This window comes from Ascoidea rubescens (genome assembly GCF_001661345.1).
Source record: "Ascoidea rubescens DSM 1968 unplaced genomic scaffold ASCRUscaffold_17, whole genome shotgun sequence".
Classification (NCBI taxonomy): Eukaryota; Fungi; Ascomycota; class Saccharomycetes; order Ascoideales; family Ascoideaceae; genus Ascoidea; species Ascoidea rubescens.
This window is the reverse complement of record NW_017962929.1, coordinates 258,189-283,831: the sequence shown is the minus strand read 5'-3', so window position 1 is coordinate 283,831 and position 25,643 is coordinate 258,189. Positions and strand designations below refer to the sequence as shown.

The window sequence follows — 25,643 nt, the reverse complement described above, 5'->3', positions numbered from 1 at the left end:
TTATAAAAGTACCAAAGAAAAAAAAAAATTAAAAAATAATTAAAAAAAAGAGTATAAAAAAAATTAAAAAATTAAAAAATTAACAAAAAAGATAAAGAAATCAATTAAAAACTTCTAGAATTTAAAAAAAAAAAAATAAAACCCAAAAAAAACGAAAATACTTTATAAATTTAATTTTTTTTTTTTCAATCTTTTCTCAATTTTTTCATTTTTTGTTGTAAATTTTAGTATAAAAAAATTTATATATTTAAACATTTGGTTTAAATATATAATGATCATAAATATGAATCGAATTATAAAATCGAATCCATTCTTGAGAATACACTTAAAACAGCAGCTACTACTTCCATCTGAAGATCATTATTTGGCACAGATTCAATTTCGTTTTGAATTTCTTGAGCTAAATTTGAGCCAATACCTAGTTGACTTTGGTTATTGATAAATGGGAAATCAGAGTATTCGGATAATAACTCATCAGCTCGCGCAAAGGCTTTATCACGTTGGTCATAACCAAGAGTAACTAGAACATTTTCCAAAACATTTGCAGCGTATGAGCCACAAACCAAAGAGATTGATCTTAAAAACTTATAGGTTGTATTTGCAGGAAATAGGTTTGATGAGGGTAAATTGACAGTTCTTGAGACTAATAGGGAGATTATTCTTCTTTTAATATGGTCTTTACAATTAATATCAGCAACAGGATGAGTAGCCATGTCGAATAGTAAGAAGTTTTTTCTTTCAGTTCTTAGTATCCCCTTATCAACCAAACCTTTTGCAAGTCTTTCTCTAACTTGTTTCAATTGATAGCTAATTTTTAATAAATTCCAAGTTTCACCACTTAGTAAATCGATCCAATTGTTGACACTTAAGTTTTCAGGGTCGTTTTTCATTAGTTTTAGGGTTTCATCTAGCAATACTTCACCAGTCATTTTGTAGTCGATGACTTCAATTAATCTTTCACTTAATTCGAATCTTCTTCTAGCGGGATCATTGACCATTGCGATTTTACCTCTAAAGGCTAATTCAAGGATTATACAACCCCTTAGGGCGTAGGAGATGCTGTCATTCCAAAAGGATAAATAACCTTCTCTATCTTTCAAGCCCATCAAGAGGACTTCTTCCATTAGTGTTAGAGTTGGAACTATTTTGTCATTTGAATTCAAGACTTCTAAATCACGAGGATCGTAGGCAATTTTATGACCAATAGGTTTTTTATTGAGATTTGTGTTGAGGATATTCAAGTCGTTTGTGTTATCAGTTTTCACTATGATGCTTGAATTTCTTGGGGATGGAGATATTGGAGAAATTGAATCATTATTAGAGATATTATTGGCATTTGAGGTGCCTCTAACACGACGACGTTGTAAGTTTCCTGAGGACATTGTTTTTTTTATAAAGAATTTAGTGAGGAACCAAACGAATTAAGAAAACAATAAAACAAAAAAAAACAAAAAAAAAGAGGATGATGTGAATTGAATTCCAAAGTAAATTGTTAAATTTCAATTATTATCAGACTAAATGTGTGTTTTGGCTTTGGTTGAATTGATTATGTATTCCATTTCTAAGAGCGAACGGGGGAAACGAAAGCGAAATATGAGAAATACCGACAGAGGACGGGCATGGAGAAAAAAGAAAAAAGGTGAAGAAAGATAAGAGAGGATAGAGATGAGGAATTGAGAGCCGAGAGTCGAGAGTTGCAGATTGCTATTTAATATGTATTTTGGCTATATATTTACAATGATTGAAATTTTAAAGAAAAAGGGAATTGTTCGGGTCGAGATTAGTTATTAAGGCTGCAAACTTCTTTCAGTTGATTTCGTTAGAGTTGATTCACCACTGTTCAATTTCTCCAAGTATTTCAATTTGTGGTATTCCTCTACTGGATCCAAATTACCCTTTGAAAAATTTTCAAAGTGTTCATCGTATTTACCACTAGATAAGGGTCCATTACCAGTGAACCGTTTCGATTTATCGATTATGCCTCTTTTGCAGTCCATAAACTCCTTCATTTGAGCTAGACATATAGAGGGAAGTGTTTTCAACAATTCCTGGTTCTGAACACATTCCTTGGGGGTGTGTCGTTCAATTAAAACACAGGGGGATCTCTGCAAGCATATTGCCATTTTATATCTTTGGTCTTTGCAACTGGAAAGATGTTGGATGAAAAATGAGAAACAGAATGTGGGCGTTAGTAACCTGTGGGCGAAGATGAAAGAAAAACCTGTTGATACGATACTGCTATGGCGGGACCTACCTTGAAGGCATTTTGAAGAAGGGCTACTGATGATAGAAGTGGTAGAAGTGGTAGAAGTGCTGAAGTTGCTGAAGCCGGAGGAGCAGCAGTTTTCTACGACAGCTTCCTGGTTCAGATCACAACCACGCCCTCCTGCGCGGGCACAAACTGCCGGATGCGGATGCCCGCCGTGCGCAAGACCGACGAGGAGAGGTCGTCCATCAGATACCGCTGCGAGAAGACCACCTCGCAAATGCCGATCTGCGCAATCTTGATGGAGCACGTGAGACACGGGCAGGTGTTGCAGTAGAGAATGCTTCCACTGCCGATGCGATCCTTGCCGCTCTCTAACAACGCGTTTTCCTCAGCGTGCAAGCACAAACACGTCGCGAGGCCCGCGCCGCTTCCCGTGCTGCTGCCGTTGCATCTGCCGCAGCCGCCCTCGTTGCAGTTGGCGAACCCGCGGGGTGTGCCGTTGTAGCCCGTCGCAATCACTCGGTTGTCTCGCACAATCACACACCCAACACGTCGTTTCATGCAGTTGCTTCGGAAGGCAGCGAGGTCGGCGAGTCGCATGAAGTACGAGTCCCAGCTGGGCCGTAATCTCGTGAGGTCCATCAAATCCAACCTCGAGAGCGTCACATACAAGTCCTCAATCAGGCTCTTGTTGTTGATGATTTTGATGACAGCAGCAGAGATCACACTGATGTGGGAATTCAAGTATAAGAACTCATCCGTCAACCTGACAAAATCCTCGATTTTGAACTCTTCTTTATTCAACGAATACTTTTCGATATACCTCTCATACCTGAGCAGCATTGGGGAGTCAATCGAGATGTGCAAGAAAAATGGCTTGATTTTCAACGTCTCCAATATATCCAAATCGCAGATGTTGTTCAACACGTAGTTGTTATTCCAGCACTTTGTAACAAAATCAGAAAGCTCTTCAAACGTCTCGAACACCGTCGACGCATGCCTGTCAGCAGCTTTCCCATCCTCGCCTGAGCTTCTCTTGTAGTCGATTGTCTGGAATCCCTGGAACGTCAAGTACCTCACAACCTCTGACTTTCCCGACGCTGGTGTCCCAGATATCCCAATCAACATTGTTCTATTCTCACTTGCAACTGTCTGCTGAAAGAAAACAAAACCTCTTTTCTTTTCTGCTCAATAAAAAACAACACGGGAACTCTTCAGCGCCACCGCTACGGCTCTGCTTTTCTCCATATATTCACCCCATTTTTTGATTTATATTACCATTTCGTTATTCTCGCCATATTTCCACCTCGTTTTATCTTTATTTCATCACTCTTTGCCCTTGATTCTGAATCTAGTCCTGTCTTTGGTCTTATATCCATAATGAGTCTTCCTCTTCTACTCAAGGCTTCTTCTTCTTCTTCTATCTCTTCCAGAAGAATACTTTTCTCTTCCATCTCTTCTATAAATCGTTTTTCAACTTCAAAATATATCTCAAAGAATATATTTGACGATAGTCACATCTTCTCTACTGGCCCTCCAAAATTACCAAAAGAAGACCAAGAGGAGTTTGAAAGACTACAAAAAATTGCCACCTCCCAAGCCGCTATTGAAGAATACAATCTACAATTAAAGGATGGCACTGAAAAGAACCCCCAAGAAATTTTGGCAAATAAAATAATTCCAAGTTTAAAAATTAATAATACTTCTAACAGTACCAGAGATATCTCTAGTGACGACGGCGAAGATGATTCTATTGATCTATCAACCAATCTTTTGAAAACTATCCCTGAATTCGAAGGCGATGTTAATCCAAAAACCGGTGAAATAGGTGGCCCCAAACAAGATCCTCTTCGTCATGGTGATTGGTCTTTTAATGGCAGAGTAACAGATTTTTGAGACTTTATTAATCAAATCTCTTTTTTATCTTTTCTTAATCAATGCTCAAATTATTAACCAATTCACGTATCAAGTTATTCAAGCTATTCAAATTACTCAAACTAGTAATCAAATTATAATACTTTATTCACCTTATAAATCTTATACATCTTATATATCTAATACATCTATTTCATTTATATCTTCAAAACCTTTATATACATTAATCGTTTTCATTATAATATACCTATCATTCTATAACCATTTTACAATTACTCTATAATAATCATTCTATAACCTTTTCATGCCAGTTGTATGCTATTTTAACTTGAAACTATATTCACATTCATAGAATATTCATAGGATCATTCCTTATCACTCAAGGGTATCAAAAAAATTAAAAAAAATCAAAAAACAAAGGAAATTTAATAAGAAAGAAATAATTATAGCTTTGATCATTAGTATCCAATTTTAAACATTAGTTAATAAATAAAAAAAATAAAAAAATACAATATTAAAAAAAAAACAATAAAATCAAAAAAAAAAAAAAGTTTAAAATAAATCAATGTAAACAGAACTGAACTTGAAACATTAAAAATTCTCTTTATTAACTATTATTCTAGTTAATAAATCAGATGAAATCAATAAAATATAATAAAATAGTTAAACCAAACAGAAAAGAAAAAAACATAATAACCAGTGATATAAAATTTTTTTTAATTCATTATAAAGCGCCCAACCATTTTTAATCCTATTGTGATTAATTTTAATTAAAAAAATGAGTAAGAAAAACAACTAAAATATGCAATATAATGGAGTAACATAATGGAATAACGAAATAATAAAATCAAATAAAATAAAATAAGATCAATAAAGGAATAAATAAATGATTGCAAAAATAATCATTTATTTTATTTTATTGAATGTAATAATTGAACACCTTTTAACCTTTCTTCATACAATGCTGCTAATTTAAAAACTTTGCCATGTTCAATTCCCTCTATTAACTTGATAGACCTTCGTCCAATAAATTTTGAATTTTTTGAATTTTCTTGGGTTGATAAATTATCTAACATCGTTGAAGCAGATTTAAAATGAGTTAGACCCAATGGAGAATTATTTGTTTTGTTTTTTGAAAGCAAATTTAAATCACCCAATGATTTTTGTTTATGCAATTCCTTTTTAACAGTGACATTTGAAAGAGTTGTTTGAGACGAAGAAGGTGAACTGGGTCTTGAACTAGGTCTTGAGTTTGTGTACAGATTTAGGTTTGGATTTAGATTTAAATTTAAACTTGAATTGGAATTAGGATTAGAATTAGGAGTGGATTTAGATCCATAAGAATATGTAAATGTTCTTGGTCTTGTGGGCAATGGAGGAGGTCTAAAATCATCCAGTAAATCTTTATCTTGAACATTTTTAGAAAAATAAAGCTGAGGTTTAGATTTGGATTTTCGTAATTTATATACATTGGAATTATTTTGATTATCATTTGAATTATCGACATTATTAATTAAAGGTCTTAAAAATTCTTTGATTTTATATTTTGTATGTTCCATTTTGGATTTTGAATTTGAATATTCGTTTTCTTTATTTGAAGTGTAAAATGCTCTATTTTTATCCAAATCTAAGTCAGAATCATTAGCACTATTCAACAAATTACTTGGAATAAAGTCACTAAATGATGGTGAAAATGGTTCATTAGAATAATCGAGTATTTCAACAAAAGAATTATTAGAGCTATTTTTATTTGTGTATAACTTTGTAAAACAATTATTTAAGTTCGTATTAATGATAAAATCATCATCATTTCTAAATCTTAGTATAAAATATTCAGTCTTTGAAGAGAGTAATAAGCCTAAATAATCTTTGGGTAGAAAAGAATTATTATAAATATTTGAGATATAGGATTTGTTTGTTGCAAATGAGGTACTAGAAGAGGAAGAAGAAAGAGTTAAAGATATAGAAGAATTTGAAGAATTTAGGATTGAGCTTGAAGATTTTTTTTTATTAATTGGGAAAAGAAAAGAGGAAGATGGGAGTTTTCTCAAAAGAGAGGAGACATTATTATTATTATTTAAAGCGCTGTTATGATTATTATGATTGTTATGATTATTGATATTACTTGAATTTAATTGTATGAATATTGAGTTTTGTAAATGAGTGAAATTTGAAGAAGGCAATTTATCATAGTTTGCATCTAGATAGGGCCAAAGTTTTATTAAATTTTTTAGAAATCTTGAGGACACCAATAAATCATTTCTATCTAGATTTCCCGAAAAATACGATACTAAAGACTTTGAGAATTTTATTAGATAATTGTTATTCAATTCGTCTAGGGAGATATTTTTGTATTGGTTGTTAATATTCTTATTGAAATCGATTGAAATGAGATATAAATCCAAGTTTAAGCAAGGTAGTATGATTAGGTTCATTAAATCGTTTAGTAGAAAATGGTAGTCGTTAGTGTTTAATATTGAATTTAATATTGAGTTTATATAGGATAAGTTATTATCCTTTATTGGTAATTTAATTGAGGAAACTGGAATTAAGTTTGTTGGTAAGAATTTTAAGAAGAATTTCCAGACATTGATTAGAGATAATATGTCCCAATCATTGAGATCTATTAATTGATTTCTTTTAATTGAGTCGATAAGAATTGTGATTTTTGATTTTTGAAACTCATCTGTTGGATTTTTCAATAATAATTGGTTGTGAATCGATAAGTTTGATTTTAATTTTGAATTTGAATGTGAATCTGAATTTGAATTTGAATTTGAATTTGAATGTGAATCTGAATTTTGGGTGGATATAGCAGATATATTTGATAATAAACGATTTGAAATTTTGAAAAATAGCAAGTTATAATAAAACCAGGATAGTTTATTTTTTTGAGTGATTTTGATATTAAATATTGGTACTAAATGAATTGGAATAATGATTTTATTGTTTAGTTTTAACGAATCATATAAGTAGTTTGACAAGGATATTTGTAATTTTGTTATGTCGATATTTTTAGATAGTTCAGTTATATTACTGCAGTGGATTATTCTTTTGTTATTATTTGAAATGAATTTGGATGATAAAACGTTTTTTAGCACTTCGATTAAAGCACGAATCCACCAGCATTCATGGACTACGTATAGCTTTCTTAAAAATTTTCTCTTTTGTTGAGGTAGTAGGCTGAAAGTTTTGACACCCCAAACCCAGCTGAATTTGAATTTTTCATCAAATTCATTGTTGTATAAATTTGGAGAAGCAGATAAACCACAAGTGAAAAAAATTAGAGAATAGTTGTGATTTGGAATTCTTGATATTAGAATTTCAATTAGATTTAAAAAATCACAGCTTTCTGGATTTGGCAATGCAGTAGAATCCAATATGTAGATTGGCAAATTTGTTGAAGGATCATAAGTCTGAGTTTTAAAAAAGATTTTATCTAGATTTATTTGGACCATTGTTTTTGTTTATTTTTCTATGCCTATTTATTTTTCGAATAACAGTAGAAGGAAAAAAAAATTATCAAAACACACACAAAACACACAACCAAAAAACCAGTGATACTGTCGAAACTAAAATAAACCGAGTAATGATGCAATTGGATGATGAAAAAATCTCTGTTAATGATGAATTAGAAACATAAATGTAGATTGAAGGGGGAGAATTACAGCAGCGAGGAGAGAAATCGGCAAAAACAATTGGAGCTGTGAGGGTATTTAGGTATGTAAATCAACAGCAGAGGAAAACAAGCAATTGGAGAAAGCAAGCAATTGAAGAAAGCAAGCAAGAGTAGAAAACACAGGGTGTTGGCAAGAAGCAGCAACAGGGCAAAAAAGGTCAGAAAGACGAGCAGCGATGGTGAATGTGGTGCTTTTGGTGCGTGTACGAAGAGAACAGAAGAGCATCTTTCCAGTAGGAGCCACCGCGCCCAAACAGGAAAAAGGTAATCAAAAGCGGCTTCAAACCAGCACCAGGGGACAGATCCTCAGCAGCGGTAAATAGCAGTAGTAGCCGAAAGAAGCGTGCACCTACCTGGTAGACACAGAGCGCATGCATATGCGTTGTGTCGCTCAACATCTTGTCACGTGCCAAACGTGGGATGAGAGAATTGGCGGTGATATTTGCACACAGTGGTTTTGGGCTGGAGATAGACAATGTTTGACAAGTGTGGATGGTGCGATGGTGGAGATGGGTGAGATAAGCAGCAATTGGTGCTGGGTCTGTTTGCTGAGCAGCCGGAATCAGATGTTTTGTGCCACTATTGCCACAACTCGCCATCATCAGCCTATGGCGGTTCTCATTATTTGGTTGATTTGGGAATTATCCTACAACCTTGATTGATATTCATGACTGGCGGTGTACTTTTAGGTGTTTCGAGCAGTTCTTCCTTTTCTTCTTGGTTTTCTTGTTTTTTCATCCATATTTATCGATTCAATCGATATTTTGTTTTGCCATCTTTCGAAAACAATTCACTATATAAATAGCTCTGATTTTACCTGTTTTGCATTGAATAGTTTCATTTTTTAACCACAACAATTGAGAATATTAAAGGATATCAAAGATAAAAAAGATAACAAGGATGTCTGCTGTAACTACAAAAACTTCAGAAGAGACAATTCTTGATGAACAATCTACTTTGAGATTGACTTTTGCTCTTCCAGGTGAATCCTTGTCCGGTCAAACCAAAAAAGATGAGAAAACCGGTGCTTTGATCGTTGAGAGAGAGGACGAATACAAATATAAAGATTGGTTGCCAACTTGGGAACCCACTTTTTACAAACCCTTGGAATTTTTTGAACATGTTGATAGAGGAACCAATGCTAATCCAAGTTTCATCAATTTATTTCCTCCTCAAAAACTTAAGAATGATCAAATTAAATTTCGTAGTATTTCTCCCAAATTTGGTGTAGAAGTTACTGGTGATGTTCAATTATCACAATTGTCTGATGAGGCTAAGAATGAATTGTCTTTATATGTTGCTCAAAAGGGTGTGGTAGTATTTAGAAATCAAGATTTAAAGGATCAATCTCTTGATTTCAATAAAAAATACGGTGAATATTTTGGTCCTTTACATATCCATCAATCTACTCCTGCTCCAAAGGATTATCCTGAATTTCATTTGGTTTACAGAAAAGTTAAAAAGGATGAATCAAGCTATGTATTTGGTGATAGATTAGCCGGTTTGGATTGGCATTCAGATGTTAGTTATGAATTACAACCCCCAGGTTTAACATTTCTTGTTTTATTAGATGGCCCAGAGACTGGCGGTGACACCTGTTTTGCAAATGCTGAGGAGGCATATGAAAGATTATCACCTAAATTCAAGTCTCTCTTGGAGGGCTTAACATGTTGTCATTCAGGCTTTGAACAATCAACTGCTTATAAAGCTCAAGGAACATTGCTAAGAAGAGCACCTGTAGCTCACAACCATCCAATTGTGAGAACTCATCCATTGACTGGGAAAAAATCGTTATACATTAGCGGAAATTTTGCTACACATATTAATGGGTTGAAATTAGAAGAGAGTAATTTGATTTTAAACTTTTTAAAGGATTTTATCAAAGCAAGCAATGATTTACAAATTAGAGCCAATTGGGAAAATGGCACAGTTGTTTGTTGGGATAATAGAAGAGTTTTGCATTCGTCAACAGTTGATTGGGATAATGCAGAAGTTGCTAGACATTTATACAGAATTACTCCTCAAGCCGAAAAACCATTTTAAAGAGAATCAAACAAAGGTTAAGAATGAAGATATATTGAATTTAGTTGAGTCAATTGTTCATTCGTATTCGTATTCATATTCATATTCATATTCATATTCATATTCATATTCATATTCATATTCAATTTATTAAAATTAAAAATAAAGCTAATTACTTTTATATATACATATATATATTTAAAAAAAATAAAAATAAAAATAAAAATAAAAATAGTTATAATTTTATGATTAATGTTCACTTCTTTTTCTTAATTGATTTATTGTAAATAAGGGTACCAAATCCTTTTTTGAATTAATATTACAAATGTTATTATTTGAAATTTGGGATGTAATTTGAATATTATCTGCATTTGTAAGCAATTCAAATTGACTGGAAGATTGATTAAAATTGTAGATTTCCACTAATTTAACATTATCATTTGTATTATCATTATTGACATTTGAAATGGAGGATATGATTTTATTGTTATTAATATTATTGATAATTGATAAATTTATAAAAGTGTTTTGAGATTGAATTAATTGAAATAGATCAATTTTGATTTTGTTATTAGCAAAATCCAATTCATTGTATTTTAAGATTAGTAAAACATTAGTTTGTTCGATCAAGACAATCATTAAGTTTAAGATTGAGTTATCATTTGAAGTTAATGATACTGTTTTAATTTGTGAGATTGAAAATTCTTTAGTTTCTTTAGTATCTTTGGTATCTTGGTCAGAGTTGGTACTTAAAAATCTTTTTGGAATTGAATGATTTTTATTCAAGTAAGGATAAATAAAAGGTTTTATATCAAATTTTAGAATGGGATGATTTTGATGAGTTTGCGATAAATTCCAAAAAAAAATCTGTTGATCACCACCAGCAGATATCAATAAATTGTTGTTAAATTTAGGAATGTTTAACGAAGATATGAATTGAGTATGGCCAAATAAAAAATTTTCAATAATGAAAGGATTGTTGAAATTTGAGAATCTGATATGTTCGTCTCTATCAGCAGAGATAACGGATTGGTTCCATAATAGTAAATCAGTTAGCATTGAAACATGGCCTAATAGTAAAGTATAACTATTATTTATTGGATTATAGTCAGTGAAATTTTCTGGAATTTTCAATTTATAAACATCACCAAATTTATCACCGAGAATTAAGAAATCATCGTTGGGAGTGGTCAAAATGGAGCAAGGTCTCTTTGGAAAAAGATGGCGAATAGTAGCGCAATCCAATATGTTCAGCTTATTTGAATAATCTAGTTTAAATATAATGGCAGCCTTATCGGAATCAGTAGTTATAACTAAAAATTTCTCACTGTTTGACAAGATTAAGCATCTAATGTAGTTGTAAATTTGAGGAGCACCAGAACCTGGAACTGGGATTTTTGGTATTTTCTTTCTTCCATTAGCAGGCTTTTCGTGAGAGATTTCAGCTAGGTCTTGCTGGTGGAGTTTCAAAGCATTGATTTTCTTCTGGTGCTGCTGTTCCATCACAGTCTTGTGGTCAACAGAGTCCACCCAGGAGCCTATCAAGTGCCCATTCTGAAGATCAAAGATCTGCAAGGTGTTTTTTGCAGCACAAAACAAAAGAGTGCCTTTGGAATTGGAGACTACCAACTGGAAGGGGTGTTTCATAGTGCTGTTTTTGCTGCTGTTTCTGCTGCTGGTGCTGTTTCTTCTTCGCGTGCTTCCAGAGCTCGCGCTGAAAAATTTCGCCCACCGAGACGGGCAGAGGCAGGTGTCTGCACGCACGCATGGCACCCGTGCGCGTGGCTCCTTCCGCCCGTGGCCGAGTCAACGCACAAAAGTCCCGAGTCAGCTTTGCCGCATCGCTTCTTATCGCTGGAGCTGGAGAGTGGAAGCTGGGCCCAGCGAGAATTTTTCACCAACCGACGCTCGCCCATATCCACTCCAGGTCCCAGATCCAGACCATAATCTCGAGCTTGTATCCACGTCCCAGCGTCCAATTCTCCTGCAATCTCAGACCTGCCTGGAGTATATATAACAAGGCCTTTTCGCTCGTTTTCTCTTTTCCATCGTTTTTCTTTTTCTACATTTCGCTAATTGCCTCAATAACCACAATTTGCTCGATTTCTTCTTTCTAGCTGGTTGTATTTCTGTTATCCAGTTGTTTTGTTTCTTTTGCTTGTTGGCTGTCTTCTTTCCTTCTTTGTTTTGGTTTTTTTCCTTCTGGCCCTGCTTCTTATCTCGTTTTTCTTATCAAAATTCCAATCTCCACAGTCATGCTAACATCCAAAATCCACTGTTCTATCAGGAACAATGCCTTTTCTGCGTTAGCAAAAAGAGTCACCTTTCCCTCCATTACCTCTAGCTCCAGCTCTATCTCAAAGAGTTTCAGATCTTCAAACAGTTTCTTGCTCTTATCAAGATCTTACTCTACTTCAATTGATGCTCCCTCAAAGGCTGACATTTCCTCCGAAAACTACTCCTCTATTTACGCAAATGCTACTCCTATCAGCTCAGATCTCACTAATAATCACACTTTATTAAAGCCTTTGGATAATTTTCAAAGACGTCACTTAGGTCCAAACCCTGATCAGGTCTCATTGATGCTAAAAGCTTTAAATTTTAATAATCTACAATCCTTTATTGAATCTGTAGTCCCGGAAAGCATCTTGCTTCGTCGTAATTTAAACATCCATCCTCAAAATGGCCTCACAGAATCCCAATTGTTATCCTCCTTAAAGGAAATCGCTTCAAAGAATAAATTGTTAAAATCTTTCATTGGAAAGGGTTATTACAATACAATCACTCCCCCAGTTATCCTAAGAAACTTATTCGAGGCTCCCGAATGGTACACCTCATACACTCCTTATCAGCCTGAAATCTCTCAGGGCAGATTGCAGTCTTTATTGAACTACCAAACTCTTGTCTCGGATTTGACTGGTCTACCCATTGCCAACGCTTCTCTTTTGGATGAAGCAACTGCTGCCGCCGAAGCAATGATCATGTCCCTACATTTCCTTAAAAATAAGAAAAAATCATATGTAGTAGATCAAAATATCCACCCTCAAACTTTATCTGTCCTAAAATCAAGAGCCCAAAATCTTGATATAAACATCCTCCAATTAGACCTAACCAATCCTGATTCTTTAGCTTCAATATCTTCTAACGATGACATTTGTGGTGCTTTAGTCCAATATCCTTCCACCAATGGTTCAATTGACAACTTCTCTCAAATTAGCGATATTATTCACAAGAAAAATGGTTTGTTCTCTGTTGCAACTGATTTACTAGCCCTCACTCTATTAACTCCTCCTTCAACTTTTAACGCTGATATTGCTTTAGGTTCCTCCCAAAGATTCGGTGTTCCAATGGGCTACGGTGGCCCTCATGCTGCTTTCTTTGCTGTCACCCAGAAATTGAGCAGAAAAATGCCTGGAAGATTAATTGGCCTTTCAAAGGACAGACTAGGCAACCCTGCTCTACGTTTAGCTCTACAAACAAGAGAACAACATATCAAGCGTGAAAAGGCAACTTCAAATATCTGTACTGCACAAGCTCTATTAGCTAACATGGCTGCTTCTTATGCCGTTTACCATGGTCCTCAAGGCTTGAAAAAAATAGCCGAAAGGGTCTTCAATTATACTTCAATTTTGGCCAACTCAATCATTAACAGTTCTGATCACCAACTAGTAAATCAAAATTGGTTTGACACTTTAACCATCAAATTAAATAACATCTCCTCATCCGATTTCCTAAAAATTTCCGTGGAAAAATTTGCTATCAATTTATTTAAAGTCGATGAATCAACCGTTTCCCTCTCTCTCGACGAATCTGTTGTTCAAAATGATCTAATTAACTTGATTGAGTTATTCACCTCTCAAAAATCAGACATCAATTCTTTATCGCAAAATTTTAAAAAATTCAATTTTTATTCAGACTTGACCAGAAATGACGAAATCTTATCCAATCCTGTTTTTCATGATTATCATTCCGAAACCTCAATGATGCGTTATCTACATCTACTACAAAGTAAAGATATCTCTTTGGCTAATTCAATGATCTCCCTAGGTTCTTGTACAATGAAATTAAATTCAGCTGTTGAAATGATTCCAGTTAGTTGGCCGGAATTTTCTCAAGTCCATCCTTTTGCTCCAATCGACCAAGCAGAGGGTTACCAGCAACTAATCAAAGAATTAGAAAGTGACCTAGCCAATATCACAGGCTTCGATGCTGTATCTTTAATGCCCAATTCCGGTGCTCAAGGTGAATATACAGGTCTTAGATTAATCATAGAATACCTTAAGAAAATTGGCCAAGGTTCAAGAAATATCTGTCTTATTCCTGTTTCCGCTCATGGAACTAATCCAGCAAGTGCTGCTATGGCAGGCTTAAAAGTTGTCCCTGTTAAATGTCTTAATGATGGTTCTTTAGATTTAGTTGATTTAAAACAAAAAGCTGAAAAACACTCTGATAGTTTAGCGGCTGTCATGATTACCTATCCTTCAACTTATGGTTTATTTGAACCTGGTGTTAAAACTGCTATTGATATCGTTCATCAAAACGGTGGTCAAGTTTACCTTGATGGTGCAAATATGAATGCTCAAGTTGGTTTAACTTCTCCAGGAGACTTAGGTGCTGATGTTTGTCATCTCAACTTGCATAAAACTTTTGCTATTCCACATGGTGGTGGTGGTCCAGGTGTTGGTCCAGTTTGTGTTAAAAAACATTTAACCCCATTTTTACCAAGTCACCCAATTATTAGATCAACCGAAAATGATCAAGAAGCCATTCTTCCAGTTTCAGCTGCTACTTTTGGTTCTGCGTCTATTTTACCAATTTCTTATGCTTACATCAAAATGATGGGTGCAACTGGTTTGCCATACGCATCAATCATTGCAATGTTAAATGCAAACTATATGATGCATAAATTAAAAGATCATTATAAAATTATGTTTATTGGGGAAGGTGATATAAAACATTGTGGTCATGAATTTATTATCGATTTAAGATCTTATAAACCAAACGGCATTGAAGCTATTGATGTTGCTAAAAGATTGCAAGATTACGGATTCCATGCCCCAACTATGAGTTTCCCAGTTCCTGGTACATTAATGATTGAACCAACAGAATCTGAAGATTTAGCCGAATTGGATAGATTTGTGGATGCAATGGTATCTATCAAAAAGGAAATTGACGCTAAAATAAACAATGAACCTTTTGGCAACGTTTTGAAAAATTCACCACACTCATTAATTGATATAATAAGCTCTCCAGGTTGGGAATCAAGAGGTTACACCAGAGAACAAGCAGCTTTCCCATTGCCTTATTTGAAAGTATCAAAACAATGGCCATCTGTTTGTCGTTTAGATGATACCTATGGAGATATGAATCTTATTTGCAGTTGTTCATCTGTTGAAGAAGTTGCAAACGATAATTAATTCTTTTTTTTTTTTTGCAAAATGATGTACAATATTTAACTTATTAAAGATGTTTTTATTTTCTATTTTATTTTATTTTCCAATAATATGAAAGGCATCATTCCTTTTAACGATTCAACTCAATATTCTAATAATCTATATTCTATCTTATTCCACATATTATAGTCCATATTCATAGTTTTTTTATTATTTTTCTTTTTCTTTTTCTTTTTCTTTTTCTTTTTCTTTTTCTTTTTCTTTTTCTTTTTCTTTTTCTTTTTCTTTTTCTTTTCTACCTAATTATACATTATTTCAATTCGTTGTAAATTTTATAAACGTTTTATCTGCACCAGATAATAGCAATATTTTTTAATCTGGGGGGTATGTAGGCAATTCAAAGTCTAGTTTTACAGTTTTACGGTTTTCATTGTTTTTCTTGGGGCTTTTTTTACACATTATATATGAAAAATATGAAAGTAATAAAAAAAAATTTTTAAAGAACAAACATTATTACATAAGATTGGGATATATATTCAAACAAAAGAAACAGAATTAATACAAAGAAAGTATATTAATAATGAAGGACAAATTGATTGAACTTTTTGAGTAACCAAACAAACAAATAAATGAAGTAAATTACCCATTTGTAAAATTAAGAATCAAAAGTCATATTAAGAATCATCATTTTGATATTTAAGACAATGATGGGAAGTTGGCGTCGTCGATAACAACAGATTTCTTTTCAGTGTCTGGATTTGCACTTCTGCCATTGCTTCTGCCATCTCTGGAACCTTTGAATGGACCTCTTCCACCTCTGGAGCCACCTCTGGGGCCACCTCTAGAACCACCTCTAGAGCCACCTCTGCCTCTGAAGCCACCTCTGCCTCTTCCACCTCTTGGAAGTTCATCAAAGAAAGTGGCTTCAAAATCCAAGTGTTGCTTTTCTTTCTTTGATTTAGATTTAACTTTTTTTGATAAAGAAGATTCAACAAAGACTTCTTTTTCTTTGACTAAAACTTCATTAGCGTTCCATTTGCTTTCGGAACCTTGGTTAGCTTTTCTTACTGGGGTAGCAGCTAAACCTTCAGTTTCGACTTTTAAAGAAGCAAGATATTCTTCCAAAGTTTGTTGAACTGGACCGGTTTCTTTTGGTTCTTCTTCTTCTTCACCTTCACCTTCAACTTTTTCTTCAACTTTTTCCTCAGCGACATCTTGAGCAGCAGCAAGTTCGGTGTCTAATTCTTTGTCGTCATCACCCCATGCTTGTTTAATCTTTTTGGCAGAATCGGTTTTACCAGTTCTTGATTGACGGTCACCAACAAAGTCTTTCTTTGCACGACGTGGGTTAATGGTTGAGGCTGGAGCATCAGTTGGTCTGGTTTTGTTTGGATTACGAATTAAATCCTTTGATCTGAAGACTGCTTCATTACCAGTTGGTTTAGAACGAGAGTTTTTTAGTGGACGAGTAGTTTTGGTTGGAGCAACATCAGCTTTCTTTGAAGAAGTTGTTTTCTTGACAATTTCCTTTGGAAGAGGAGGACGGCTAGTTTCTTCTACTTGATCATTACCTATATTGAGATGAATTAAATTAAATTAAATTGAATCAGGAATTTTTTAATTGTTAGTATAAAAATCGTCTTGAAATTTGCATTTGAAATTGAATTAAGTCAAAATAATTATTGGTTATGCATACCTAAAAGGTCAAATGGATTCTATAATAAAGATGAGGGATAAAAGTTAGTATACAAAATACAAGGGTACAGTTTAAGAAATAAAGTAGAGGAAATAATTTTGAATAATTTTTAATAGATTTGATAATTATTTATGATTATATATAACTATCTATAACAATTTATAATTAGTCATAATATTAAATTGAAAAAGTATAATGGAGGATGAATTTTAATTTTTTTTTAGTCTAATAAAATTTGAGGATTGGTGAAGTAGAATTGAGAAAAAGCGTACCTTATTGAATGACATTTTGATTTCTTTTGATGTTTGTATCCTTAGAAGAAAAAAAAACTTTCTTTAGTTATATATATATATTCGTTTGAACTAGAATTTGTTTCTAATATTTAAAAATTGCATATAAATACTTGATATATTTTACCAGCTCTTTTCACTTTTCCTACACAACTTTTTTTTTCTTAATCCTTAAATTTCGCCGGTATGAGAACTACACGTTACATGTAATTTAAGGTCTGCGTGGGTTCGGAATTGCGCTTTTCACGTGAAATGTGTCAAAGAAAGTGCTGCGAAAACCGTCGTTCCAAGATTATTTTGTTACTGATCATGTGAAACAAGATTAAGTCAAGGGGAATTGTGCTTGATAGATGAACAATAGTTCGTGGATATCAGTTAGTTGAAACACACTTGAAAGAAGAGCCGGGCAGTGTGGTTGTTTGAAAAAACATTTGTTGACTAATGTGAAATAATTTGTTTGTTTTAGAGAGAAGAACAAAGGAAAGAGAAATCGAAGTGGATCTTGTTTGAAACAATATACAGTTGTGGTCACATGCCGGACAAAAAGCTTTGAAGCTGTTTGGTGAGAGATAGAAAATGGGAAGAGAGAAAGTGATGATAGAATAAGCGAATAGAATAGTCGAAGAGTAAATTTAAAATGTCATTCAAAAACACAGTCGAAGCATCTAGAGCGTTGATCAGACAAATAAATCTCTTGCCATATGAGAAGTTGAAACCCTCGATATCGTTCAAAGAATCCCAATATGAGAGATACAGAAAGATTGCTAATTTGCCCCAACAGTTTGAGATACCTTACATTAAGCCTGCAATTAGTGAGGTAGATTTTAAAGATGAGCCCAGGGACAACAATACTGAGTCTTTAAAGACGTTAACATTAAAAGATTTTGAGAGACAGATCAATTCGTTAAAGAGTTTGTCTGAAAACAAATTCAAGAAATATTATGAGGTTGGAGATAAGTTATATAAACCTAATGGGAAGCCAGAATATTATGAAAGATTAATGAAGGAAATTAATGGTGAAAGTAAAGCTGGGATTTTTACAGCTTTGAAGGAGGTGTTTTTTCGTAAAGTATAGGTGGTTTGTTGGTTGATTAAGTGAGTGAGTAAATATTGATAATAATAGTTTGTATATAATTGAGGAATAAATCCCAAATTGAGTTTTGATATATTACTTTTTTGTATAAGATATAATTGGTTTAACATTACTGATTAATAAATCTGAGGTATTTTGTTTAGCGATAATAGCATCGTTATCTGTTTCATATTCAATAAATGCTAAATTTCTGACTTTAACCAATCTGATTTCAACAAAGCCATGGAATTTTTGAAAAGTTGAATTTAAAGTAGAATTTAATTGTTCAGCAGATAAATCTTTTGGCAAGTTTTGAATTAATAATAATTTATTTGGAGGCAACAAGTTGATATCAATCATGGGTTCTTTTTTAGTTTTATTGTTGTAATTATTTATATTTCCATCTGAGCCCGAGTTGTTTTTATTTTGATTTGTGGTGAAAGAAGATAAAGTCTTTTTTGAATTCAATCTTTCTTGTTCTCTTTTTAGTTTTAATGATTTTCTGTTGTTCAAATAAGATTGAAAATCCGATTCATTCAAGTTGAATTTTAAATTTGAGTCAGAGTTTGCTTTCGCTAGATATATCTCTGTATTTTTTTTGAATGGTAAAAGATTGTCTTTATAAGTTTCAGATTTAGCATTTAGTTGAAGATTTAATTTGATTATATTGTTAAGATTAATTGAGTTATCATTGTTATCGTTGTTGAAAAATTGATAAAACTTTGAGCATTTCAAATGAGACTCAAAGCTTATAAATGCCTGGCCTCTCATTCTAAGATTTTTGTGAGCAGTTATTGATAGGATCGGATACCAGTCTGAGGATGGGTTATTAAAGATGGTTGATAAGAATTTTTTCAAATTGTTGATAGATATCTTTTCATTTAGGTTTTTCAAGTATATGGTTGATACGTTGGAGTCATGATGAGCATTTAGGTCAGAATCGGGGACCAGAGCACTTTGATCTGCTTGCATTTTGTATATATTTGGCTTTCTTTATCCAGCTATAAAGAGAAGAAACAGCAATTGTTTGGAGAAAAAACATGGCATTATATTAGAAGACAAGAGTGCCACTTCTCTGGATCGCATATGAGCGCAGTAACATACATATAAACCGTTTCTGCGGATGCAGCATGCTTATACAGCTGCTTGCTCAATATAACACCCGTATGCGTCACCCGTGCTGCTGGCCATATCTTTTCCTAAGAGAGCAAGTGCAGTCAAGGTGAATGTTTCTCCAACCTAAAACATGGCAGCAGAACAGAATAGAAGAAAAGGAATACATTTGTATTATATTATATCTTCTTATTCTTCAGGAAAAATTTTCAAATTAGATATTCTTTTGTCGTTTTGTTGTTTCACTTTCAATTAAATTTTAGAATAACATTATTTTTGTTTCATTTGTTCTTCTGTATATCCTTTGCAGTTTTGGCTTATAGGTATCAGACAAGTTTAGTTGGGAGATTATCAAGTGTTATCAACTACTATCAGATTTAGTGTTTATGAAGTCTCCTTTTCGTTCCTTTTGGTAGAAAGATATATATATAAGGCAGTATTAACTTTGTATTTTCATTCAAGTCATCGTTAATATTTGATAATTATTAATTATTAATTATTAATTAGTTTGTTTTTTCCTTTCCTTTTCCTTTTCCTTTTCCTTTTCCTTTTCCTTTTCCTTTTCCTTTTCCTTTCCTTTTTCTTTTCCTTTTTCTTTTTCTTTTTAGATTGATTTAGAGCACTTGTTATATTAAAATGGGACAACTTGCATCACAGCCAGTTACAGAAAAGACTATCAGTAGCAATAGTTTTATGAATATGTCGTATTCAATTGGATCATGTCAAGGATGGAGGTTAACAATGGAAGATGCGCATTGTGCAATTGAAAAGACGTTTAAATTTTCCAAATTAGTGAAGAATGCCAATCATCCTAATAATGTTGTGCATCATCATAAAGAGAACAATGCGGATAGCAATAGAGATGGCAATAGAGATAGAGAAAAGAGTTATGCAGAACAGAATGGGAGCAATGGTGGGAATGATAAAGAAGAAAGTATACTAAAGCAAAGACAGTATTCTATAAAGGAAGACGAATTAAATATCAAAATCTTTGGTGTATTTGATGGACATGGGGGATTTAAGTGTTCCAAATACTTGTCACAATATTTGCCTCAAATAATAATAAATGAGTTCCAAACATATTTCCAGAAGCACTCCAACAGTGGTGGTGCTAGTGCCAGTGTTAGTGTTGGTACTGGTGCTGGTACTGGTCCGGATGATAAAGATATCAATATAATTCAGACATATTCAAATATAATTAAAAATTCGTTTTTCAAATGTGATTATGATTTATATATTAAAGATATTAATAGTGGATCCACGGCTATATTATTGATTGTAATAGATAATAAACATTCATTTATAGTAAACACAGGGGACTCCAGGTGTATTTTAAGCTGTTATAATGGATGCAATAAGAATCTATCCTATGATCACAAACCCAAGAATATAGGGGAGTTAATCAGAATATCAGATGCCGGAGGAAATGTCAATTCAAATCGAGTGGATGGAATGTTGGCATTAAGTAGGGCATTTGGGGATTTTAATTTCAAGAAAAAATTTATATTTATGAACAAACTAAAGGAGATTTATAATGTTACGAATGTGAATAGCATCCATTCAAAGAGTCTGAATATTCCCAGTAGTAATAAAAAAAAAAGTACGGGTAGTAATAATAATAATAATAATAATAATAATGATAATGATAATAATAATAATAATAATAATAACAACAATAATAATAACAATGATAATAGCAATAATAATAACAATAATAATGAGGATAGTAGTAGTGATGAAGAATTGGATAAGATAAGGAAATTGGAAAAGGAGTTTCATAAATATTATATTCCGTCAGAGGAGACCCAGGTGACAGTTGAGCCAGAAATAATCTATCACGAATTAAATTATAGTAAGGACGAATTTTTCATTTTGGCGTGTGATGGTATATGGGACATTTTCAGGAACAACGAGATTATCAAGTTCATCAAAAGAGAGTTGCAACAGAACAGCTCGTTGGACAAAATCAATGAAAAGATCATTGAAAAGATCCTCAACTCCACCAATAGCTCAAAGGGAATCGGCTACGATAATATGACACTAATAATAATTGCATTGCATAACAACAGCAGGCTCGAGGAGTGGTATGAAAAGATGAAATTGAAGGATTAACATCGTGAGCGTGGCGTGTGATTGGCTGCTGGTGCAGCTGCTTTTTAGTTTTTTTCTGGATAATTGCTTCACCGACGTTTGTCGTGTTGTTTTGTTACATTTGTTACATTTGCTTCTTTTGCTTCTTTTGCTACCCTTGCTTCTTTGGCTTTTCTCCAGCACCAGCACTGTGGACCCGGCACCACGCGCAGCACCGGCGGGAAGCCTCGGGCTGCAGGTGCGCCTAAGCGCATGGGCGGCGGGAGCCAGCACTGTGGGCTCGAGCGCGCCTGTTGGGAACGGGTTACGGCACCAGTGTTGGGGGCGCGCACCAGTGCTGGGGGTCTTCCTGGAGGGTGGTTCCACTGGGGCTCCGGGGCAAGGTATAAAAGGACGTCGGCTGCTTTGTGGTGGCTTTCTCTCGAAGTTTTCTCCACATCAAACAGCCAGATCGACAACAGGCAGAAAAAGCAGCAAAAGCAGCAGAATTAGCAGCAGCAGCACAGGCACTTCCCTTCCGGTGCTCATTCCAACCCCTTCCACTCAGGCACTGGCCTACTTCCTATTCCAGTCTCCACCCTTTGCGACCTCCAGCAACTTCTCGTCAGCCAAAATAACTTTCAAAGAAGTTTTCAATTTAGCTTTAGAAGCCTTAGATAATAAATTTATTATTTACCATTTTCCATTCACTGAAAAGCTCAATTTCACATTTATCACAAGATCCATATCATATTACAAGATTCTTTTTACCATCCATACTCTTTTCTTGTTTATATTTTACTCTTTTAAACTGTTTTCCAAGTCTCTACAAAACCTTATCCCGTTTTATTATTATCCCAATTTTCATTATATCATATTATATCACAAAATACACCTAGTTATAACAGAAAATAATAAGCATATTCAAAAAAAAATCATCCCAACATCGTCCTTTTTTTTCTGTCATATTCTTTCTAATCAATTTCATCTCATGTTATTCTGTCTATTCTCGTTTTATTGTTCCTAACTAAAAACACTTGTTTCTGATTTTTTCTTTCCTTAAAAGCATATATTTTTTAATTCAACCAAAACAAAAATAAATAAAAAAAGAAATTACAACTATACTCAATTTATATCTATAATTATATTCTCAATTTATTAATATAAATATCTTATCAAAAGTTCAACTCCATTTATTTTCCTTATCTTTATCAATATCCTTTCTTATTCTTTTATCTTATACTAATTTTATTTGTTTATTTATTTATTTATTTATTTATTTTTTTCTTTCTTTCATCTACTTACTTACTTACTTACTTACTTATCTACTTATCTACTTTCTCTTTAAATTTCTCCATCTCATCTCTTATTCATGGCTTCTTCAATCTCTAGCCACTACTACTCTTCTGTCTCCGTCAAACCACTCTCTTACAATATTAACGATAACGACCTCACTTTAACTTTAGAATCCGATGATGAAAATATAAACTACTCCTCAATATCAACTCTAAATAGAAACAACACTAATTTTAATAATAACAATAACAATAACGATAACAACAAAAATAAAATTTTCAATTTGAAAAGAAGAATTACAAAAATGAACAACCGGAACAAAATCTCTAATAATAACAATACCACTGCTTCCACCACCACCACTACCACCACTTCTACTAATAGCATTAGCTCAAATGACATTAAAAACAATCTAGATAACGTAGATAACGACGATAGCCTCTACAACTCAGACCCAATCTTAGCTCTAATCACCTCCGACAAAATCATACCTTCATCCCTACAAAATGTCGTGCAAAATTTACCTCTCTCTGATAAACCTTTAATCAAATACATCAATAAAGCCTTTAATTGCTACCAAGACCTAATCAACTTGAATAACTTTTCAACCTCATGGGAATTCAAATTTCTAGAAAAAATCTCTGACTTGAATTTCTCTTCCTTTCCAATTCCAATTCCAAAAGAAAACCAAAACTTAAACTCAAACCCAAACCCAAACTCAAACTCAAGCTCAAGCTCAGAATTTTACCTCAAAATAGCTAAGCTAATCATCAATAAATCCTTGGAAATTCACCAATACATTTACGAATTAAACCCAAACATTAACGAAATTAACAAAATCTTATCCTCCTTTACTGCCCAACAGTTCATCAGCGATGCAGGCTGCATTCTAACTGAACTATCTCTAAAAATCATCAAATTGAAAAACGAACTTCACGACAAAATCAACATTGTCTACTCAAAATCAAAACTACTAATCATCAACTCAGATCTAGAAGATCTATTGAAAAACTGCAATGACTCCTCCCTCTCGAACGTTGATAGCCAAAGCTTTAAAATCACTAAAGACCTAGAATCAACTTTATTATCCTACAAAACCTTTGTTTCAACCTTATTATCTCAACTAAACTTGGCTATCGAAAACAATAATGATACTGAAATTGATGAAACTTTGCAAGTCATCTCAGATTTAGAAAAAATGTTTTTAGCTGTAAAACAAAAATTAAATCATGGCTTTGATGAAGATGATGAAGGTTATCTTTCTTCTGCTTCAATTAGATCTACTAAATCAAACTTTTCAAGAAAATCAACTGCTTCTTCCTTTAACATGGAAAGAAGACCAACCAATAATATCAACAATATTAACAACAACCTTAATAGAACTTTTTATAATAATCAACACTTATCTTCAAACACCTCTTCAAACATCCCTCCAATCACTCTGGAAAATATTACTACCACTACTACCGATAATAATAATAAAAATATCAAAAAAGAAAACCAAAAACATGAAATTCTCAATCCACTTCCAAAACCTCAATTTACAACTTCATTTGCTTCTTCCTCAACCCCAGAAAATATCTCAAATGAATCCATCCAACAAAACATTCCTCAAGCTACAAGTACTCCACCTCCAAATGTCCCTGTTAAATTAAATTTCGAAGAACCCTTTATCAAATCCGTTGAAACCACTAGGTCTTCCTCATCTTCAACAAATTTTGAAAACGATACTTTGTATGAACCACTAGGCGATAATGAAGGAATGGAAACCTCTATCATCAATATCAAAAAATTACAATCACTACATACTGCCTCTGGCTCTGCATACGTTTTCACTCCCGGTTCCCATAGATCGTCTTTTTCTTCTGGCTCAACTTCAATGACACTAGTCAACCATCATGCTGGCAACACCGGTAAAAAGAAATCCACAATTTCATCAGAGATGCCATATTTATTAAATGCTTTTGACAACGCTAGACAAGTTGAACATGATTTGATTGACATAATTGAAGAAGCCAATCTAGGTAACTCAATTTTAGGCAATAGAAAAAATCATAAAGTCTTGCGCAAATCATCAATTGGTCAATTGAATAACAACAATAATAAAAATAAAAGCAACAGTTTTTCACTTAATTATACTTTAAACAAAAATGATCAAGATAAAAAAGAAATCATGGAAGATGATGGTCATTTGTTAGAGTATGCAGGCAACAAAGTCGGCAACACATCCAAACTATTTGCACGTACAAATTTCATCAAATCGCTGACACCAAGACCTTTTGTTCAAAAACCTATTATTGCAGGCGTTTCGAATAGCTCTAATTTAACATCACTATCAAATCCACTTATTGTCAAAACGGAAGTCATCAATGGTAATAAAGTCGGTGGAGGTTTGCTATCCAAATTCAACTTATTGTCTCCATCAACATCTAAGAATAATTTGTCCCAATATTCTACACCAAAAGTTAGAAAAACAATCGATAACAGAACCTTTTCATCACGTAGAGGCTCAATGAGATCATTATCAGGTAATGAGTTGGGATTAGTTACTATGGCCTCCAAAAATTCCGTATTGGGTTCTCCTCTAACACTAGATGCTGATTTTAAACAAAGAAATTTATTAATGGGAATTGAGTCTGATAATGAAAACTCTGAAAACTCTGAAGACGAAGATTCGGATTCAAATTCAGATTCGGAAGAAGCCGATGATGAAGAAAGTTTCGATGAAGATATTTCTGAGAATGACGATTTTGAAGAACTTGCCAACGAAATTGATTAAATCTAACGACTAAAATCACTAATCCAATTCACAACTACCAAACACATATCGTTAAACTATTTTTCCTTTTGAACCCTAATATTAATTATTATTCTTTCTACTTATAAAACTCATAAGATGTTTAAACCTTATAAAACACAAAATTTAAA

General features: G+C 33.4%; 14 protein-coding genes across 14 annotated transcripts; 6 read left to right on the top strand and 8 right to left on the bottom strand.

Moving 5' to 3' along the window:
- Positions 1–257: 257 nt before the first annotated feature.
- On the bottom strand, positions 258–1,828 carry VPS74 (Vps74p). The gene has a single exon (XM_020188879.1). It carries the CDS (start codon positions 1,380–1,382, stop codon positions 294–296), a length of 1,089 nt encoding a protein of 362 aa, XP_020044919.1. The 5' UTR covers positions 1,383–1,828; the 3' UTR covers positions 258–293.
- PET191 (Pet191p) lies at positions 1,680–2,341 on the bottom strand. Its single transcript, XM_020194029.1, has 2 exons — positions 2,255–2,341; positions 1,680–2,145 (listed from the first exon to the last, which is right to left on the bottom strand). The coding sequence occupies exons 1-2, from the start codon at positions 2,263–2,265 to the stop codon at positions 1,788–1,790; spliced, it is 369 nt and encodes a 122-aa protein (XP_020044918.1). The 5' UTR covers positions 2,266–2,341; the 3' UTR covers positions 1,680–1,787.
- A 24-nt stretch (positions 2,342–2,365) lies between these two features.
- Positions 2,366–3,337, bottom strand: DCD1 (deoxycytidine monophosphate deaminase; the record flags this gene model as incomplete). The annotated part of the gene is made up of 1 exon (XM_020194775.1): positions 2,366–3,337. One exon carries the CDS (start codon positions 3,335–3,337, stop codon positions 2,366–2,368), a length of 972 nt encoding a protein of 323 aa, XP_020044917.1.
- Positions 3,338–3,742: 405 nt separating this feature from the next.
- On the top strand, positions 3,743–4,562 carry SDH8 (Sdh8p; the record flags this gene model as incomplete). Its single annotated transcript, XM_020191082.1, has 2 exons — positions 3,743–3,893; positions 3,954–4,562. Coding segments are annotated over 2 exons (303 nt in total), but the record flags the coding sequence as incomplete, so codon positions are not given.
- Positions 4,563–4,911: 349 nt separating this feature from the next.
- Positions 4,912–5,730, bottom strand: ASCRUDRAFT_77842 (uncharacterized protein). The gene has a single exon (XM_020194028.1). The coding sequence runs from the start codon at positions 5,641–5,643 to the stop codon at positions 4,996–4,998; it is 648 nt and encodes a 215-aa protein (XP_020044915.1). The 5' UTR covers positions 5,644–5,730; the 3' UTR covers positions 4,912–4,995.
- On the bottom strand, positions 5,730–7,939 carry ASCRUDRAFT_50828 (CRAL-TRIO domain-containing protein; the record flags this gene model as incomplete). Its single annotated transcript, XM_020191081.1, has 1 exon — positions 5,730–7,939. A coding segment is annotated over exon 1 (1,812 nt), but the record flags the coding sequence as incomplete, so codon positions are not given.
- A 403-nt stretch (positions 7,940–8,342) lies between these two features.
- ASCRUDRAFT_77841 (TauD/TfdA dioxygenase family protein) lies at positions 8,343–9,877 on the top strand. The gene has a single exon (XM_020194027.1). It carries the CDS (start codon positions 8,664–8,666, stop codon positions 9,804–9,806), a length of 1,143 nt encoding a protein of 380 aa, XP_020044913.1. The 5' UTR covers positions 8,343–8,663; the 3' UTR covers positions 9,807–9,877.
- Positions 9,878–10,034: 157 nt separating this feature from the next.
- Positions 10,035–11,492, bottom strand: TRM82 (Trm82p; the record flags this gene model as incomplete). The annotated part of the gene is made up of 2 exons (XM_020191297.1): positions 10,535–11,492; positions 10,035–10,498 (listed from the first exon to the last, which is right to left on the bottom strand). The coding sequence occupies exons 1-2, from the start codon at positions 11,430–11,432 to the stop codon at positions 10,035–10,037; spliced, it is 1,362 nt and encodes a 453-aa protein (XP_020044912.1). The 5' UTR covers positions 11,433–11,492.
- A 548-nt stretch (positions 11,493–12,040) lies between these two features.
- Positions 12,041–15,239, top strand: GCV2 (glycine decarboxylase subunit P; the record flags this gene model as incomplete). Its single annotated transcript, XM_020195120.1, has 2 exons — positions 12,041–12,103; positions 12,311–15,239. The coding sequence occupies 2 exons, from the start codon at positions 12,041–12,043 to the stop codon at positions 15,200–15,202; spliced, it is 2,955 nt and encodes a 984-aa protein (XP_020044911.1). The 3' UTR covers positions 15,203–15,239.
- Positions 15,240–15,874: 635 nt separating this feature from the next.
- STM1 (Stm1p) lies at positions 15,875–17,161 on the bottom strand (the record flags this gene model as incomplete). The annotated part of the gene is made up of 3 exons (XM_020194774.1): positions 15,875–16,749; positions 16,875–16,893; positions 17,147–17,161. The coding sequence occupies 3 exons, from the start codon at positions 17,159–17,161 to the stop codon at positions 15,875–15,877; spliced, it is 909 nt and encodes a 302-aa protein (XP_020044910.1).
- A 640-nt stretch (positions 17,162–17,801) lies between these two features.
- CBP6 (Cbp6p) lies at positions 17,802–18,239 on the top strand (the record flags this gene model as incomplete). The annotated part of the gene is made up of 1 exon (XM_020192086.1): positions 17,802–18,239. The coding sequence occupies one exon, from the start codon at positions 17,802–17,804 to the stop codon at positions 18,237–18,239; it is 438 nt and encodes a 145-aa protein (XP_020044909.1).
- Positions 18,240–18,332: 93 nt separating this feature from the next.
- Positions 18,333–19,208, bottom strand: MUD1 (Mud1p; the record flags this gene model as incomplete). The annotated part of the gene is made up of 1 exon (XM_020189341.1): positions 18,333–19,208. The coding sequence occupies one exon, from the start codon at positions 19,206–19,208 to the stop codon at positions 18,333–18,335; it is 876 nt and encodes a 291-aa protein (XP_020044908.1).
- Positions 19,209–19,985: 777 nt separating this feature from the next.
- Positions 19,986–21,461, top strand: PTC4 (type 2C protein phosphatase PTC4; the record flags this gene model as incomplete). Its single annotated transcript, XM_020194773.1, has 4 exons — positions 19,986–20,108; positions 20,304–20,451; positions 20,515–20,885; positions 21,150–21,461. 4 exons carry the CDS (start codon positions 19,986–19,988, stop codon positions 21,459–21,461), a joined length of 954 nt encoding a protein of 317 aa, XP_020044907.1.
- Positions 21,462–22,791: 1,330 nt separating this feature from the next.
- Positions 22,792–25,494, top strand: ASCRUDRAFT_10181 (uncharacterized protein; the record flags this gene model as incomplete). Its single annotated transcript, XM_020188537.1, has 1 exon — positions 22,792–25,494. One exon carries the CDS (start codon positions 22,792–22,794, stop codon positions 25,492–25,494), a length of 2,703 nt encoding a protein of 900 aa, XP_020044906.1.
- Positions 25,495–25,643: the final 149 nt, after the last annotated feature.